The sequence below is a fragment of the Callospermophilus lateralis genome, chromosome 10, assembly GCF_048772815.1.
Source record: "Callospermophilus lateralis isolate mCalLat2 chromosome 10, mCalLat2.hap1, whole genome shotgun sequence".
Lineage (NCBI taxonomy): Eukaryota > Metazoa > Chordata > Mammalia > Rodentia > Sciuridae > Callospermophilus > Callospermophilus lateralis.
Window position 1 is genome coordinate 97161720 of NC_135314.1, and position 17307 is coordinate 97179026.

Consider the following 17307-nt stretch of genomic DNA (forward strand, 5'->3'; position numbering starts at 1 on the left):
CAGAGTTTTTGACAATTAAATCATGGTATATATGCAAGTTCATTTTTAGATTGAAGGGTCTCTTAGGTTCTTTTCCATGGGGTTGCCTCTTTCCAAGAATTCCAATGTGGAACCTCAGCTCACCTCACATCACAGTGGACTCCAATGGCACATGGCAAGATGGAATGATGATCATGAGTACGTGAAATAACTGAGGTTTCTGGGAAAAGGTGAACTTTGCTTTCACAAGGCTCACTTAGGACAGTTTTTGCTTTTGAAGAGCAACTGGAAGAGTGTGTGCAGTTTTCTCATTTTAATCTCAAAACTAATCTATACAGCCATGAGAGCCATGGTCATAGAACAGACAGCCTCAGATTATCCTGTTGGTGGAGCCTCCTCTACATGTTTTTCACCCCCACAAGAAATCTCAGAACCACTCACTTTACAACAAGCCACCCCTGATAGAGAAGATAGTATAGTAAAATTAAAAATTGACACCTCAGTTTTACACAGATGAGTTTAGGTAAATTCTTAGCCAGTAGTTATTGATGGCAAGATGACTTGATTTATAGAGTTCTTAATATTCTTTAGACCCTTTAGCAAGGAATTAACATTTATTGAGTATAAGTATACTATCAACACATTCAATTTCATGTGATATATATACCTGAAATTATCCATCAATCCTGATAATAGCACTAAGTTAGTTATCATTATTTATATTTAGAGGTGCATTAACTATGGCTGGGGCTTAGAGTCCAGTTATACTACCACACAATCTCTCTACAACAGAGTGAATATGTATGGTAAGACGGAATAAGTGAATTAAGTCTAGTCCCAGAGGGCAAGGTAGGAACCACTGATAAAATGAGTATAAATTGTGCAGTTAATGTAAATCCTTTGTGCTTTTCAGCTTATATAAAAATTCAAATACTGTGTGTGTTAGTATTTTGTCACTGTGACAAAATACCTGAGAGAAACAAAACAACTTAGACCAGGAAAGATTTATTTTGGCTCCTGATGTTAGAGGTTTTAGTTCATAACTGGCTGGTTCCATTGCTATGGGCCTGTGGTGAGACAAGCGCATCAGGGCAGACAGGGTGTGGCGGAGCAGAGCTGCTCACCTATTGCAGTTGGGAAACTCAGAAGAAAGGAAGCCACAAGCGATAAGATATGATTGCCAAGGGCCTACCCCAGAAGATCCACTCCTTCCAACTAGTTCCACCTCCTACATTTTCCATCACCTCTCAATAGTTCATCCATTCTCTCAATGGATTTATCCACCCATGAGGTTGCAGTCCTCAGGATCCAATCACTTCGAAAAATTTCCATTTCTAAACATTGCTGCATCGGGGACCAGCCCTTTAATATAAACTTCATATCCAAACCATAACAAGAATTTAACAGTACTTGTAAGTAATTTATTCAAGCTAGCATGTAATAGAATAAACACAGGCCACATATTCGCTGAGACATAATGCCTCTTGAAATAAGATAGAATTTTTTAGTAATAACAAACTGTAAAAGTTTTAACCAAAAATATGGTAAAAAATATGGTTTTATTTCCAAACTTAAAAAAAAAGTAATGGGTGAACAATAGTAATGAAATTGTCATGGAGAGCAAAGAAACAATTGGACTTTAGTTTTTAATCAATTTCATAAATTGAGAATATTTTTTCTCTCTTCACCAGTGTATTATTAATGTGCAGAGAACTATGTCGTTAATTGCTTATGGTATTGGGGGGAAGAAAATCTGTTGCTGATGTTATATTCACAATACCATATTCTTGAATGTAAAAAAAAAATTGTTTCAATGTCTGTCAAAACATGCTTAGAAATAAAAAGAAGTTACTAGCCCATAGGAAGAAAATGCACTGAGACTCTGCTTTAAAATGTTGTTTTATTAATGAGATTATAATATATGTGAGATTGATTGATGCCATTATGTAATAGTTTAAAATAAAGATCAACATTGACTTAGTTTTCAAAAACAGTTTGCAGTTTTGGTTCAGATGGAATGATTTTAGGCCCAGATTTCTTTCTCTGTGCTAAATCTTTCTCTGCACTAAAATCTGGGTCACTGAAAAATTATCATCAATCTAAACTTTCTAGACTAAAAGATAATTTAATAAGGATAAGATTGATAGTCTACTGCTCCTCTTTTTTTTTTTTTTTTTGGTACAAAGAATTGAACTCAGAGGTTCAACTACTGAGCAGGATCCCAAGCCCTTTTATTAAGAGACAGGATCTCGCTGAGTTGCTTGGTGCCTGCTAAATTGCTGAGGCTAGGTTTGAACTAACAGTTTTCCTGCCTCAGCCTCCCAAGCCACTGGGATTATAGGCATGCACCATTGAACTGGGCAAGATTGATACATTTCTGATTAGTTCAAAGGGCCTGATGCTAATTATTTCTTAGAAAATTAATTTAGTTATTTAAAAGCCTGGACTAAGCTCTATTAAACATCTGATTACTCAGTTCTTGCACACATGATACTTCAATTAATCCTTACAACAATTTTATCATGACTGATACTGTGATACCCATTGTACAGATGTAGGGATTAAGGCTTAGCAATGAAGTAGCTTGCTGGTAGATTTTACAATACTGGAAGAATCAGGATAAAACTTACATCTGTTTGACCAGCTGGGTAATATGCTGCCTCCTGGGCTGTCAATCTTGACTCTTTGCTCCAGGGTAGTAGGAAAAGTTGATTGACTCATTGCAAATTGCAGCGAAAAACTTATCAATATTAAGCAATATACTTATTCAAAATATAATCATCATTATTCATGGATTCCTATTTGTGAATTTATCTACTTCTAAAAATATGTTTATAACTCCAAATCAGTACACATGGTACTTTCATGGTCCTTTGCCATCTTGTGAAGACTAGGGAAAAATTTGAGTATCCGAATGCACACGTTTCAATCTGAGGTCAAGCAAGGCGACCCTCTGCCTCTTTGTTCCAGCTTTCACACTGTGAATAAGCATCCTTTCTCCATCTACCCAGTGCCATCTTTTTTCATTTCTGTGCTTTCGTTGATGATTTTGCTATTTTAAAGGACCCCCAGGTGTAGTGGCAAAGTGCTTTTTAGCATTTCAAAGCGCAAGAAGGCTGTGAAGTGCCTTACTGAGAAAATATGTGTGTTAGCTTCATTCAGGCAAGACTTACAATGGTGTTGGCTATGAGTTCAATTGTGATGGATTTACCATAATATTAAAGAAAGAATCTTTAAATTAAAATACACATAGAACAAAATTATGTATTCAGCTGCTTATGAAAATGGGGTGACCAGAGGACTGCAGAAACCTGATCCTGTGTTCCCCCCTGAAAAACAGTACTTCAGTATCTGCTAACTTATACTCTATATGACATTAGCATGAACAGCAATTCTCAGTGGTCTGTGGTTTCATTGTTTCTGTAATGGTTTGTTTACAGAAGGGGACTTATTGCACTTGGATTAAAGTTTCACCACAGTATAATTTCACTGATTGAACTAAAGTCTCTTGGGAGATTCACTCATTTTCTGTGAAGTACTATATTAAGTTGCTAATGCTGCTGTAACAAATTATCACAAATTTGGTAGCTTCACAATGAAAATTTATTAATTTACTGGAAGTTAAAAGTCCAAAATGGGTTTCACAAGGCTAAAATCCAGATAGTATCTGGGTTGCAGGAGGGCTCCAGCAGGGAATCCTTTCCTCTCCTTTTCTAGGTTCTAAAGGCTGCCTGCAGTCCTTGGCTAGTATCCCCTCACCTGCCACCTCTGCTTCCTCTGGCACACCTTCTCTGACTCTCCTGCTCTCCTCTTCCAGTTATAAAGATGTTTATAATTGAAGATGTCAGCTTCTAGCCCTGTAAATTATTTGTCCTTTCCCCCAAATTCACTTAAATATGTTATCACTATAAAGTAAAAGACATTTTTCTTTGCATCTTGGAAGAACTGTTAATTAAAGCCAGTGCTGGGGGTAGCATGATGCTCTTGTACCTGTGGATGCTTTCACTATGGGCTTTTTTTTTTTTTTTTTTTTTCTTTTTCCATTTTTAGTCTCCAGACCCAAGGGAAACCATTTGTATGTCCAGAGAAGAATTCATGCATAGGATGACCGAGATTGTTGGTTGGGGCCCAGCAGAAGAATATGGAGAGCTCTTTGACAAAGTGGATGTGGCCCGGGAGGGCTTCATTAACTGGGACAAGCTGACTTCATTTATCCTGTTATCACTTTATGAGAAAGATGCACGGACAAAGGCAACTGTGGTTCCCCAGTGGAAGGACCTTGAATTCCTCCCAGGAAAACACAAGGACACCATTCAAAAAATAATTTTCTTAAAAAGTTCAGGTCATTATCTGACTATCAGTAAAGAAGGCTTATTAGGAATCTGGGGAGAAAATTTAAAGCTACAAGAAACACTTCCTATCACTTCAGATGCCACCAAACTGAAACACCTGTGGGTGACGTGTCTGGTTTCTCTGGAAAATGTAAACAAGGTACAAAGTCTTTACGAGTAAATTTCTCTGTTGTTTTATTTATGTATTTATTTGCAGTGCTGGAGATGGACTGAGGGGGAAAAATGAGGGAACAGGGCTTCTGATCAATATCAAGTGTAACCACAGCAGTGACAGAGCTGCATACTCTTGGTGCCTTTCATCTGACTTGGAGGGAATATAAGTAAAGCCAAGTGAGCTGCTCCAGTTCCTAGGCTGTTCTCTTGGGTAACTTAAAATGATACCACTGATAAGGACTCAGGCTCTAGATCTCTTCCACTTGTGACTATGCTGTTGTTAGCTTAAAGACCACCACTCCTTTCCCAGTTTGCAGCAGTATCATGGATCCACATGCAGGCAATTATAATATATGGCACAGCTTAAAGCAATTACGGGGACATGGTTATCTGATTTGACCACTGTACTAGTTAGTTTCTTAATTCTAATAGGTAGGGCCTACTCAGTCCAAATATCTCTGCATTCTAAATGTATTAAACAGCAAAAAGTAAATTTTATTATGAACAATTTTAAATGTACACACAAGCAGAGAGAATAGCATTAAGGATCTATTGATGTATTCTGGATCCACCCTTATAATCATCTTAAAGTCATGGCTAATCTTGTTTCCTATATGCCTTCCTGGTTAAGATCCAAAGTACCAAATCATTTCATCTATAAATATTATATTCCCCTAATTGTCTTATGATTTTAAATATTTTGTTTGCATCAAGATCTAAGGTCTACATATTGTGAATCGTTCATACATCTTTCCCTGCCCTCCCATCACCCCTTTCTCTTTCTCTCTCTGTTACTTTATTTATTTATTTGCAGTGTTGAGGATGAACCAGGGCCTTGGGCATGCTAAGCAGGCACTTTATCACTGAGCTACAAATACCCTCACCCGGATATGTCTCTTTTGATCTATGCATTTTCCTTCATCTCTTTTTCTTTTTTGGATTTTTTTGCTATTTCAACTACACTTGTGTTAAAGAAACTTGATATTTGTCTTTGAGAGTTTCCTATATCCAGCAAATCAGTAGTCAAGTCTAAGGCCCCAACCAGTTTCAGATTTGTTTGCTTCGTTTCATTCAGGAGGTACAAATGCCTGATTCTTTTTATGTTTGGGAATGTTAACATTTAAAGCCAATTCTTTCTAGACTCATCCACATATTAGAGGTTCCCAGATGATGATATTCTAACGTCATCATTTCTTCTCCATTTATAATATGGGATTCCTGTATAGAAAGAAACTTCTCTCATGAGTGACTTAGTTATCATGCAAGACAAATCGCATGACAGGACAAATGTCCCGTTCTTTACTTTTATTTACCAGTTTTCCAAATAATGAGCTGTTTTGATATCCTCTTAAAGGATCCAAAGGGTCTGTGCATCTAATAGACGAACAAAGAGTGCTAATATCATTATTGTTACTGATAAATTTGAAAATTCATAGGTTTTAAAAAGTTGATTTTTTAAAAATCCACTGAATTATCATCTCCTGCAAAAACCATACCATCTTTACACAGTAGGAACTAACACAAGTTATCTTCTGAGTCTTTTTATAACTATAACAGTCTTTGAAAGTTTCATTGCTTCCTGGTACGACAAGATGTTCCAGGATTGTCTTGTATTTCCTGTGCCAGACCTAGAATCAGCCATTTCTCTGAAAAGTCAGGTTCTTTTTAGTAGGAAGTGTATGCACTACTGCCTGGAACCATAAAAAATCAGTGTCACTAGCTTCCTATGGAACATGCCCTGATATTCTACTCCTTTCAAGATCATCACCAAGTTCCTAATAGTCCTACTTTAAGGATGAGAGAGTGAGCAAGAAGTCGTTAATCTTTTTTGGGACCATGAGATGCAAATAGTGTTGCCACAACTTGTACACCGATAAAACTGGTGTTCAGAGCCTGTGCCTCAGTGTCTTCACTGCCTGCACAGTGGCTGCTGGTATTGTATCCATTTCTCTGCTAAGGATTCAGTACTAAAGCTTAAAAGGATTAAAAGACAGTTTAAAAGATTAAAATGCAGTTCTAGTCTAGATTACATTTGTGTGCAGCATTCTGTTATCATCATATGATAGACATCTTGCAGGGTTTCTTTTTCTTAGGACTGATAACTGAATCTTAGCCTGTCCTTTGTAGTCACTCTACATAGAATCTTCATATTGCCTTTCTGTTAAACAGTTTCATTGAGGCATAAGTAACAAACGATGTGACCAATATTAAAAGTGCCCCAAGTTGATAGTTGTTAATATATGTATGTACCCAAGAAAAACTAACAGCATGACAAAGATAATGAGCATATCCATCATTTTCAAAAGTTTCCTGGCACCCTTTGGTAAGCTTCCCACCCCATCTCTTCTTGTCAGGCAAGCACTGATCTGTATTCTGTCATTATAGATCAGTTTGCATCTTGTAGAGTATTATATAATTGTCATACTGGATGTACTCCTTTTTTATTTTTTTGGCCTGGATTTTTAAATTTGACATAATTATTCTGAGATTTCTTGTGTTGTTAGGTGAAACCATAATTTATTTTTTAAATTACTCTTCATCTTTCTGTCATATGGATATATAGCATCTCCTTATCAACACTAGATAATATCAGATATTGTTCTTTCTTAATTTTAGCCAATTAAAAAGGTTTATATTGGAATATTGTGGTTTTAATAAACTTTTATAATTATGAACCATGTAATTTTCATATGCTTATTGCTATCTATATTTATACTTTGGTTAAGTTTCTGTTTAAATCTTTTTGCCCATTTTTATTGGATTTCTTTTCTTTCTCTTTTTCTCTGTGTTTTGGTTGGTCTAACTAAAAGTCGGAAAATATTTTTGATCTATTCAAGAACAAGTCTGGTTTTGTTGATTTTCTCTATTGCCTTCCTATTCTCTATTTTAAAAATGTTTTAAATTAATTTTTATTATTTTTTTCCCTTTTCTTAATTTAGGTTTAGGTTTTATTTTTAATTTAATAAATGCCAGCAATCATTGGCTTTATTTTGTTCTCTCAAGCTATTGATTATTTGGGCATATGGTGAAGCAGGAAAGGAAAATCATTTTCAGTTCACAAACTGCATTAATAGTGCAAAATCAAACCACACTGACACTGTTTAACAATTACATGTTAAACATAATTGAAGATACATGTTTAACATGTAATTGTCAGCACCTGGTGCTGTCCTCTTTTTTGCCTGATCTTGGGACAGACCAGCATTATGTGAGCAACAACACCTTATTGGTTTTCATGTGGCTTATGTGATGGTTTTGGTACAGTGAAGAGCAGAATATAATCACATTTTTCTATCCAATTATCCTTTCACAAATAATATTAAGATATTTAACATAATATCTTTAAATAGTAGAATTAATAGTTCCATTAAAGAATATATGAAAACAACACACATAGAATATACACACAAAAACAATTTTGTACCTTATACATAGTTAAAACTCTATAACCTTTGTTTTTCTTTTGACATGATTAAAATGTCCCTTTCTATGTCACCTGAATACATCTGCCATCTCTCTTCCAAGGATGACTCTAGAATTTTGGGTCAGCTTCCTTCTACCTTTTGGAAATGTGGTCCATGTATACTCTGATTGCTATGTGTTCTATCAGTTGATGGAGCTAATTAAAGGGATGCCTCATTCTGTCTCTTGATATATATATATATATATATATATATATATATATATATATATATATATATAATTTCTAATTTGTTCTTATTAGCTATACATGATAGAATGCACTTTACATTATATATATATATATATATATATATATATATATATATATGGATTATAACTTCTCATTCTGATTGTACATGATATGGAATTACATTGGTTGTATAAGTATGTATGCACATGGGATAATAATTCATTCTGCTGTCCTTCCAATTCCCATTCCCCTTCCTTCCCTTCATTTTGCTTTTTCTAATCCAAAGAACTTTCATTCTTTCTTTCATTCTTCTCTATCCACCTCCCCACCCTTTTTATGAGTTAGCAGCTGCAAACCAGAGAAAACACTGAACCTTTAGTTTAGTTTTTGCTTTTCTCATTTCTTATCTGAGAAGGTAGATTACTGATTTGATATCTTTATTTATACTGGTGTTTACAACTACAAATTTTAATCTAGGCACAGTTGTTAATGGATTTCAGAAGTAATTGCAATTGTGTTTTCGTTTTCTTTCATTTTTTTCCTCTGTTTTCTTGTTAATCTCAGTCCATTTGTTTTCTTCATTCTTGAAAGTGGGGAAATTGTTGAAATGCTGATTTCTCTTTCCAGCTCTTTTAGTTTTTGCTCCATGTATTTTGGGGCTCTGTTGTTAGAAAAATGCAAATGTAAATTCTACCTTGTCAGTAATTATATTAAGTCTAAATCAATCAAACGGTATGATTCTTTACTTTAATAATTTATATATGTTTATTGATATTCTCTCTTTGATATCTGTCTCATAAATTTAGTTCTTTAGATATTGTTTCCTTTAATTGTTTTGGCCCTTTAAAAAAATTGTATTAAATTTAATTTATTGTCTTTTAAAAAATTATTTTTCCCTGGAACTGGGGATCCAACTCAGGGCTCCCGGTATGCAAGGCAGGTGCTTTGCCACTGAGCTACATCCCAACCCAAATTTTAGACAATGTCTCATTAAGTTGCCAAGGTTAGCCTTCAACTTGCCTTAGCCTCCTGAGTAGCTGGGATTACAATGTTTGCCACCAAGCCTGGTTTCTTTATTGCTTTAAAATATTTATAGTATCTGAGTTAAAATATTTGTCTAATAAATCCAACATGTAGCCTTCTATAGGTATCATTTCTATTGACTGATTTTTAAGTTAATCATTTGCCCTTTAAAAAATAGTCTTCAGGATTTTATATTACTAAGAATAAAACTCCTTACAGTTTTATCAATTGATTTCTGTGAGCATCTCTGTTTACTTCATAACACATGGTTAGTAAACTTTTGGGTACGATTGTGGATGCTATAGCTCTCTCTGTATTGTCTTTGCCATGTGAAGAGCTATCTAGCCTCCCATGACAGAAGATGTTGGTGGTTGTGTGGAGTAGAAATAGGAAAGAAAATTTGTTCAAATGCCTTTAATGGAAAAAATTTCTTTTTTGGCTACAGTCCAAAGTTGGAATAAAATTCATGTGTGCTACTGTGCTACATTTCCATATTGCTGTTAAAGACTTTCAGGAATGATGTCTGATTTGGAGATCAGATTTGTATATCTGCTTTGCATATTGATTTCACTAAATCCATCAGAAATACTTGCTAATTTTTTATTCTGCTACTTTAGATTGCAGTGGCTTTTACAAGTAAAGAGATTTGTTTCTATGATCTGCTGTCCAAAGAATTTCCTTGTCAATATAAACTCCAAGGCCTGAAAGGAACACCAATTTGCATGGATTATTGGTGTGATCCTCTTGATGCCAATGAATCAATTCTTTCTTTTGGGGACATAACTGGAAAGGTAAGTGAGGGAGGGATAAGACTGAACAGTATGAGATGTAATCACCAAACTGTAGCTCACACTATTAATTAAAATGGCATCAGTGTGATCTCCTGATTGAACTACATTATCAATTATAAAGTCACACATTTGGACATAAAGAGATGTATTAGATTATAATTCATCTTCTTGCTTATACAATCAAATCTTTACTGTGTTTTTTTTAGTCTGTGTATCACTGCATTTCACTCATTCTTTAAAACAATCTCACTAAGTATATACCATAGAATACTTAATCTAACAAATCCTAATTTTAATGAATGTTTAATATGAAATCTCTAAACTTATCTATCATAAGTCTTTCAAATGAACTGTTCTGATTTTCATTCATAAGATTTTGAGATTCTCAGGGCCAGTCAACTAGGGATTGCTCATTTTTTATATCATGCAATTAAGGGAGAGATGCATAGAGGGGTAACACTGAAATCAAGACACTGGATTCAATGATTTCTTGCTTCTTATCAAATTCCATGTAACAAGTGAGAAATTCTTATTTAATGAATGACACTAGAATATGCCAGGGACCTCTCAAGGAGCTTAATTTGAACAATTTCCTTTCCTAATTTTGAAAGCTTTTCATTCTTGCTGTTTTAAAAGACAAGAGTACTTAAAAGCAATAATAAACCATTCTTGGAAATTGCTTTGCCAGTCTTATAATTGTTCTGTCTTTTATTATACTTGCCTGTATTCTTTTAATATTATTGAAGACCTTCTTATTAATTCATGATCTGTTCCTTATTAATCATAAAGAACCCAGAATCTTCTTGCAGCAATCACCCTGCCTATGTTTGTTTTTCTTTCAATGACTTAAGGTCCAAGCAATTGTTTTCACTGCAGCCTTGATCTCCCTGTTTGAACGGCCTGCTAGTGCATGTGATGACAAAGAGGCCACCATGACCATTAACTGGGCAGAGCTGCTTTCTGGATGTCACAGATGTTGCCATATTTTAGGACATAAACTTCACCGTGAAGATTGGGTCAGACAAGGTACTAAGTTTGAACAGTAATGAAAGAAAACAGTCACCTTCGACTTCTACATTTATATTCTTTGATGAAAATGTTTCACACAGAATGTTTAAGTTTAGAAACCCAATAATTGGTTCTCTGGAGGATTTGGTCTGGACTCTCTGCTATCCTCTGAACACTAGCAGAAATCACTTCTTTCCTTCTAAAATTTATGCTTCATACAATTAATTCAGGTGAACTGTGAACTAAAGAAACCCCAAGAGAAGAAAGAAAATTGTCATAGAACCCATTTAGCTTCAACCTGACTCTGATCATTCAGGGCTGCTAAATAAAAGAATTTAACAAGGCCTTTGGTTTTCTTTATGTTCTTACGGGAAGTATATTAGCTTGACTGCTTTCATAATGAAATTGCCTTAATTTTCTTTTCTTCCATTTTTTGATATATAGTGACATGAATTTCTTTCATCTAGAGTACTTCAGCAGTAATTCTCTCATGGAATAAGATTATTTTATAAATTAGCGTCTGTAGCATACCACAACTTCTTTAAAGCTGAGTCACCAATGAGTGAATTAGTTTCATAATATGCTTTAATTTCACAAAATTTGTATCTGATGTTCTAAGAATCAAATGTGCACTATATGTACTGATATCTTGGTACAGATACTAAGGATTGGTACAGCTATAAGGATTATGTTAATTTTTTCATTTCTAATTTGCTACATTAAGAAATACTCACAAAAAAGAACTTTAATGAGATTAATGTTATTGGTCTGTTCCTGACGTAGTTTGAAGAAGAGGCAGTTCAAGTGAACCCGGCTGTTGGTTTTTGTTAGTTTTACCTTCTTTGGGTTTTAGGAACTTGGAACTAATTCTCTAATGTATGCCCACAAAGATCGTATCCTACTTTGACATGATAGTACTTGGGGGAAATACAAAACATAATGTGTTTTGGTCACTTGCTAAGTGTGACAGGCACAAATGATGTGTTGAATCTTCTGAAATAAGAATTAGTACTAGAAATAACTAAATAGAGCTATTGCAGCTGCTTCCAAAAAACATTACATTTGACACATAAACCCCAAACGAGACTATAATAATAAAGCAGGGGTTCTTATAGTGGATTCTCTGAAGTTGAGTGTATTATTTGAGTTCAATGATCTTAAATTAATGTGAATAAATAAAGAGAAGTAGCCCATCTGATGCTTTTGAGAAGGTTGAGGATTAAGCTTTGAAATCTATCAGTGAACATTTGTCTTTTAAGATGCAGAACAAGAATTGTTCTCTAGGTCAATGTGAATTTGCTACTTACTAGGTTTCCATCATCTTGTTCTGATCTTTGGTTTCTTTATCTGTTGATAAAGAATGTAGGAATATAGCTTAGTTGAAGCAGAAATTATATTTATAATCTAAGGAATCCAACGTGAGTCTGGTCCCTAAATTATTGCATATTAGGAAATAGCTACAGATGTCTACTATACATACATGTGCAATTAAATATACATTATTAAAATCTTTGCTGTCTTACCTGGATTGCATATTTACTAGCTCTTTGAATCAAATTGCAATTTAATCAAGTAAATAATCTTCTGGGAAAATAGCTGAAATATATTTATGTAACAATATATATTTGTAAGAATAAATATGTGTGCATACTTATTTTAGCCAGTTTATTTGAATTATGGAATTGAAATACCAATCAATCAGAAATTATCTATTGATATTCTATGTGCTCTTAAAAAACTATCTTAGGCATTTGAGAATGGAGAAGAAAGAATAATTATGGGCTTAACTCTCAATAAGATTAATATCTGACATAAAATTAACACTAATATAAAATATTTCATTAAGTCATTGTATATGGTAATGAATATTTACTAAAAATTTAAACAAAATTTTCATTTACTGTAGTTCTTAAGAAAGAAAAGCCTTCCAGAGCACCAAGATGAGCAGAGATTTATAAAGAAAACAAAACACAACAACAACAAAAATAAAAATTAAAAAAGAAGGAACAGGTATGAGGAAAAGCTTCAGAGATACAACTTAAAGAAGAACTTAAAGGATGGGGAGATGGTGGAAAAAATAGAGAACATGATGAACTTGAGTAAAGGAAGACAAGGAGACATACTTGGCAGAGAGAGGATTGGACATGAATAGAACAGACTGAGTACTGAGGAAATAAAAGTGAATAGATAGATCAAACGGGGACATATGTGGTAAGATCTTAGCAATCAGGCCGAGTTCCTATTTGGTACAGAATGAAATAGCAAGGCATTGAAGGGTTTTGAGGAAATTTAGGCAGATCTGATGCAGACAGCACTTAGGGAAGGTGTCTTTTGTAGTTCTATGCAGCACAGGTTGGAGGAAAAAAGAACTCACAAAAAACAAAAACCACAATCAGACTGGCTCGTTAGAAGGTTTTTGATCCTGAGAAAATGGAAATTGTAGAGCAAAGACAAAAGCAAGCTATCTTCTGAACCAAGAATCTTCTGGATTTCAAGTCTGAAACTGCAGAATGATGAGCCATTTTAGACTGTTAAGAAATTTCACCTGGTGGAGAATTCTCTATTTGCAGGTCATAGATCCTCACCTGAGCCAAATACTCAGACTTTTCCCAGATTATCTTCTCAATTTTGATCACTTCTGCAGATTTCTTCATTCTGAGATAGACCAGATCCTGTTGTCAAAGAAAAGTCTTTTTAAAATTTTTACCAGAATGATTCTTGACACTTTCTTTACCTTTTGCTACTTTTGTTCATGACCCATCTATGGAAACAGACTTTTTCACTGAGTGATATGCAAGAACATCAATTTCTGCTTTGCTCCTGGATTCTTCTTTAAAACAATTCTCTTTGATGCTATTCAAACTGTGAACCAATCATATGGACTTTGGTACCCATGGTAGAATTTGAGTCCTTAAATTCATTAACCTCTCTACTCCAGGAAAAAAATCCAATGCCTCACATGCCAGTTACACTTATATAAAAATAGAAAAAAAAATACCCTTAACTATGAAGGCAGTATTTCTTTTATTCTCCTTAGTGTCAATGGAGAATAAAAGAAATATTGATAATGAAGTATTTTATAATATTTATTTTTAATTTAATTATCATATGCCTTTGTTTTTCTTGGTGTATGTGTGTGTTGCTTAGAATTCATTGAGACTCTTGGATATATGAATCTATGTCTAGTTTAACTTGAAAGTTTTTCTGTTATTGTTTTCAAAGTTTTCTCTCTCCGACCCATTTTTTCCAAGACTCCTAGTTATCTACCTTTCCTTAAATTTCCCAACTTCTGGCTGCTTCACCCTCTTCAAACTCCAATCTTCAGCTCTTCATCTCAGGAGGTTTCTGAACTCTGTACGGTTTCCCTCTTTGTGTACCCATGTTTGAAACTTCTTCCAAGGAAGCTGGGGGCGTTTGCAGGGCTCACCTCATTTGTTTCCCTTCTCTTAAGCTTTATACTTCTTTGTTACCTGTTGTCAAATGCCTGGAAAAACACTTTGTGCAGTTTTCTAGTTGTTTATAGGGGGAATTAAATTTAGTTCTTATTACTCCATCATGGCTAGAAGAGAAAATTAAACAGGATGTTTTTAAAATACTGAGTGTGCAACAAATATTTGTTGATAATTTAGTTTCTTCCCTGAAATCTTTCAGTCCCTTTAACAGCCCTTTACCTACCCTGCAGATGGGAGCCTTTAAGTGCACTTTGCCCCACAACACTTGTTAAGTAGCTACTGTGTAATGGGCACAGTGCTAAGAACTGATAAGTTCAATGGACTGTAATGTCTGGCTCAGTCCTAAGCAACTGACCTTCCAATATGCTCACTAAGGAGAATTTTAAGATAATTATTTCAAGATTTATTTATTATCATGATCATTTGGAAGTGTTCAAAACCGAGCAGCCTCTCAGTAACACCTACTGAGTGTCCATATGCACAGAGCATTGTATACCATGTTCTCTGTGATAATTGTGGTAGAGAACAATGGGCAACTTACTTGCCAAAGGATGCTAGGTGAATGAATTTCCCTCTGAGCTTGGTTCAGGGTGGAAAACAATTGGCAGTTTATCAATTTCATGCGGAGAAACTAGACTGTGTTTTGACATAGGGAAATGCCAAACTACCTGAACTCATAAGAAAGAATTTCATTAATGTTTCTTTTTCTTTCTCTTTTTAAAATATTTTATTTATGTGTCTAATTCATAATCACATTAATTTACTTTGTGAAAGCTTATTTGATTATGTAAAAAAAGTCATTTTGCAATTTGGTTGTCAAAGGTCTTGGATAAATTATTGAATGAATATTATTGAAAAATATTATAACAAGTAGAGAGAAATATCAAAAGAAATTATGCTTGATATTTGTAGAATTCTTTTTATTATAAAATAAGGACTTATTTATAGTAAAGAAAGTGATTGATATAAGAAAAACAATTAAAAATCATAGTTATATACTATATGAATGTATGTTGAGAAAAAGGCAGAAGAGAAGATTATTCAAAAAGAAGAAAGTAAAAGAGTAAAGGAAGTGAGTTATCTATGTAAGATTTATTTTTATCTTCTTTCAAGTTGTGGATCAGGCTCGATAATGGTCACCTGTAATCCAGTGGCTTGGGAGGCTGAGGCAGGAGGATCGTGAGTTCAAAGTCAGCTTCAGCAACTTAGCACAAGGCCCTAAGCAACTCAGCGAGACCCTGTCTCTAAGTTAATAGAAAGACTGGGGATGTGGTGCAGTGCTTAAGCACCCCTGAGTTCAATCCCCAGTACCAATAAATAAATAATCAATCAAGTTTTACTTTTGAAGCTCAAATGCTTCTGAAAGGGGAACCTACTTCAGTCTTGACCAGCAAATGAGGAACTATTCTTAGATATAGCAATAGAGATAAGAAGTTTAAATATGCCTGTTTGTTGTTATTTGAAGCTCAGTTATTTCAAAATGAAGAGAAGGAGGAATACCAGAATGAAGAAGGAGGTAGGAAGAGAAGAGAGGTTAGAGTCAAATATAGCACAGTGGGATTCATAGTCATCATGGATTATGCTCCTTTGGCCTGCAAGACCTATTCTGTCAGCAACAAGTAACCCAGGGCTGCTCTAATTTGATATGCTTTTTAACTCCAGCAACATGAATTGATATTCTTAGAACTCCTACGAAATATTTTTGGTGATTTTCTTCTCAGTGTGAGGAGGGAATATACAATTGAGGATAGAAAGAAATACTTGAGCAAGTATAGGAGTAAGCTTTTACCAGAGCTAAGGATAAAATGTCTGCATGGCTGAAATGTGAAAGGAAAAGCTCCGTTTCAGACACAAGAGTATGATTAGCACACTGTTTTAAGAGAACGTTCAGACTTCTTTCTTAAAACTTTGAGGTAGAAAATGTTTTCATTGTATTGAATGGTTCTGTGTCATATTTTAATAAAAATAGTAATTGCATTCTGAAATGCTTGTAAAGTAAATGTAGAGTTTGGGGGCAACACGGTGAGACATAAATCTTCAAATTCAGAAAATTTTCCTTTTTAGTGATTATCTTCTCATATAGGCAGTACCATTGGGAATCTCAAACACAATAGACTGGAAGTATAGCTACTGAAAGAATGATCATTGCCCAAAGAAAAGCCATTGATTTGCTTTTTTTAAATCATGTTGATAGGTGTTTTCCCATTAGGTCTAGAAGGAGATACAAAACTTTTGGAATTAATAACCAAATCATTAATTGTTGCACTATTTAATGGAGCAAGTGTCAAAGGATTTAAAATATTGACACCAGTGTCTACTCAGAGAGTAGACATAAGTTTGGAAGAGAAGCCAGATTTAGTGTCTTGCTTGGATGTTGCTCTAATTCCCTGAATCTGAATCAGTCTTCATACAAAATGGTTCTGTATGGGGGGGCATCCAGCACCTTGTTAGGGGACTTTTCTTCCTGCTTAGGGGGATGTAAGCCACCTAAGAAATTAAAGTGTAGAATAATTAGTGAAGAACAAAGACACAGGGTCAGAATTAGTTTCAAAGGATGGAACAGCTGATAGGTTCAACCTTCACAGGAGCTGGAGCTGAATAACTAGAAAATGGCTTTCGTAGTTTATTTAAGGGGGTACATCAAAGGCAGGGATAAGGTTTTAGGGCTGGAGTCTTGCTTCCTGATGTCTTGCAGTCAGCAGGTTGGTTGGCATCTTGGTAGGTCATACCCATCTCTGAAAGGCTATGTGGCTGCAGTAGGTCTCCCCATCTCCGAAGCTGTGTGGGACCTGGGGCATAGCTTGCAAAGGGCTCACAATATGTCTGGGCAGTCTTAGTCAGAGGAAATTTCCACTGGAATTTCCCTGACACCAGATTCTCCTATTCACTAGGCTGTG

The 17307-nt window shown here is 34.8% G+C and overlaps 1 protein-coding gene across 1 annotated transcript in view; it reads left to right on the top strand.

Moving 5' to 3' along the window:
* Wdr49 (WD repeat domain 49) overlaps nucleotides 1-17307 on the top strand; it is a 138048-nt gene that overhangs the window by 20156 nt on the left and 100585 nt on the right. Inside the window, exons 2-4 of the mRNA XM_076868745.2 lie at nucleotides 4030-4470; nucleotides 9777-9950; nucleotides 10802-10976. Coding sequence (XP_076724860.2) covers nucleotides 4030-4470; nucleotides 9777-9950; nucleotides 10802-10976 — 790 coding nt within the window. The remainder of the gene's footprint in view (nucleotides 1-4029; nucleotides 4471-9776; nucleotides 9951-10801; nucleotides 10977-17307) is intronic.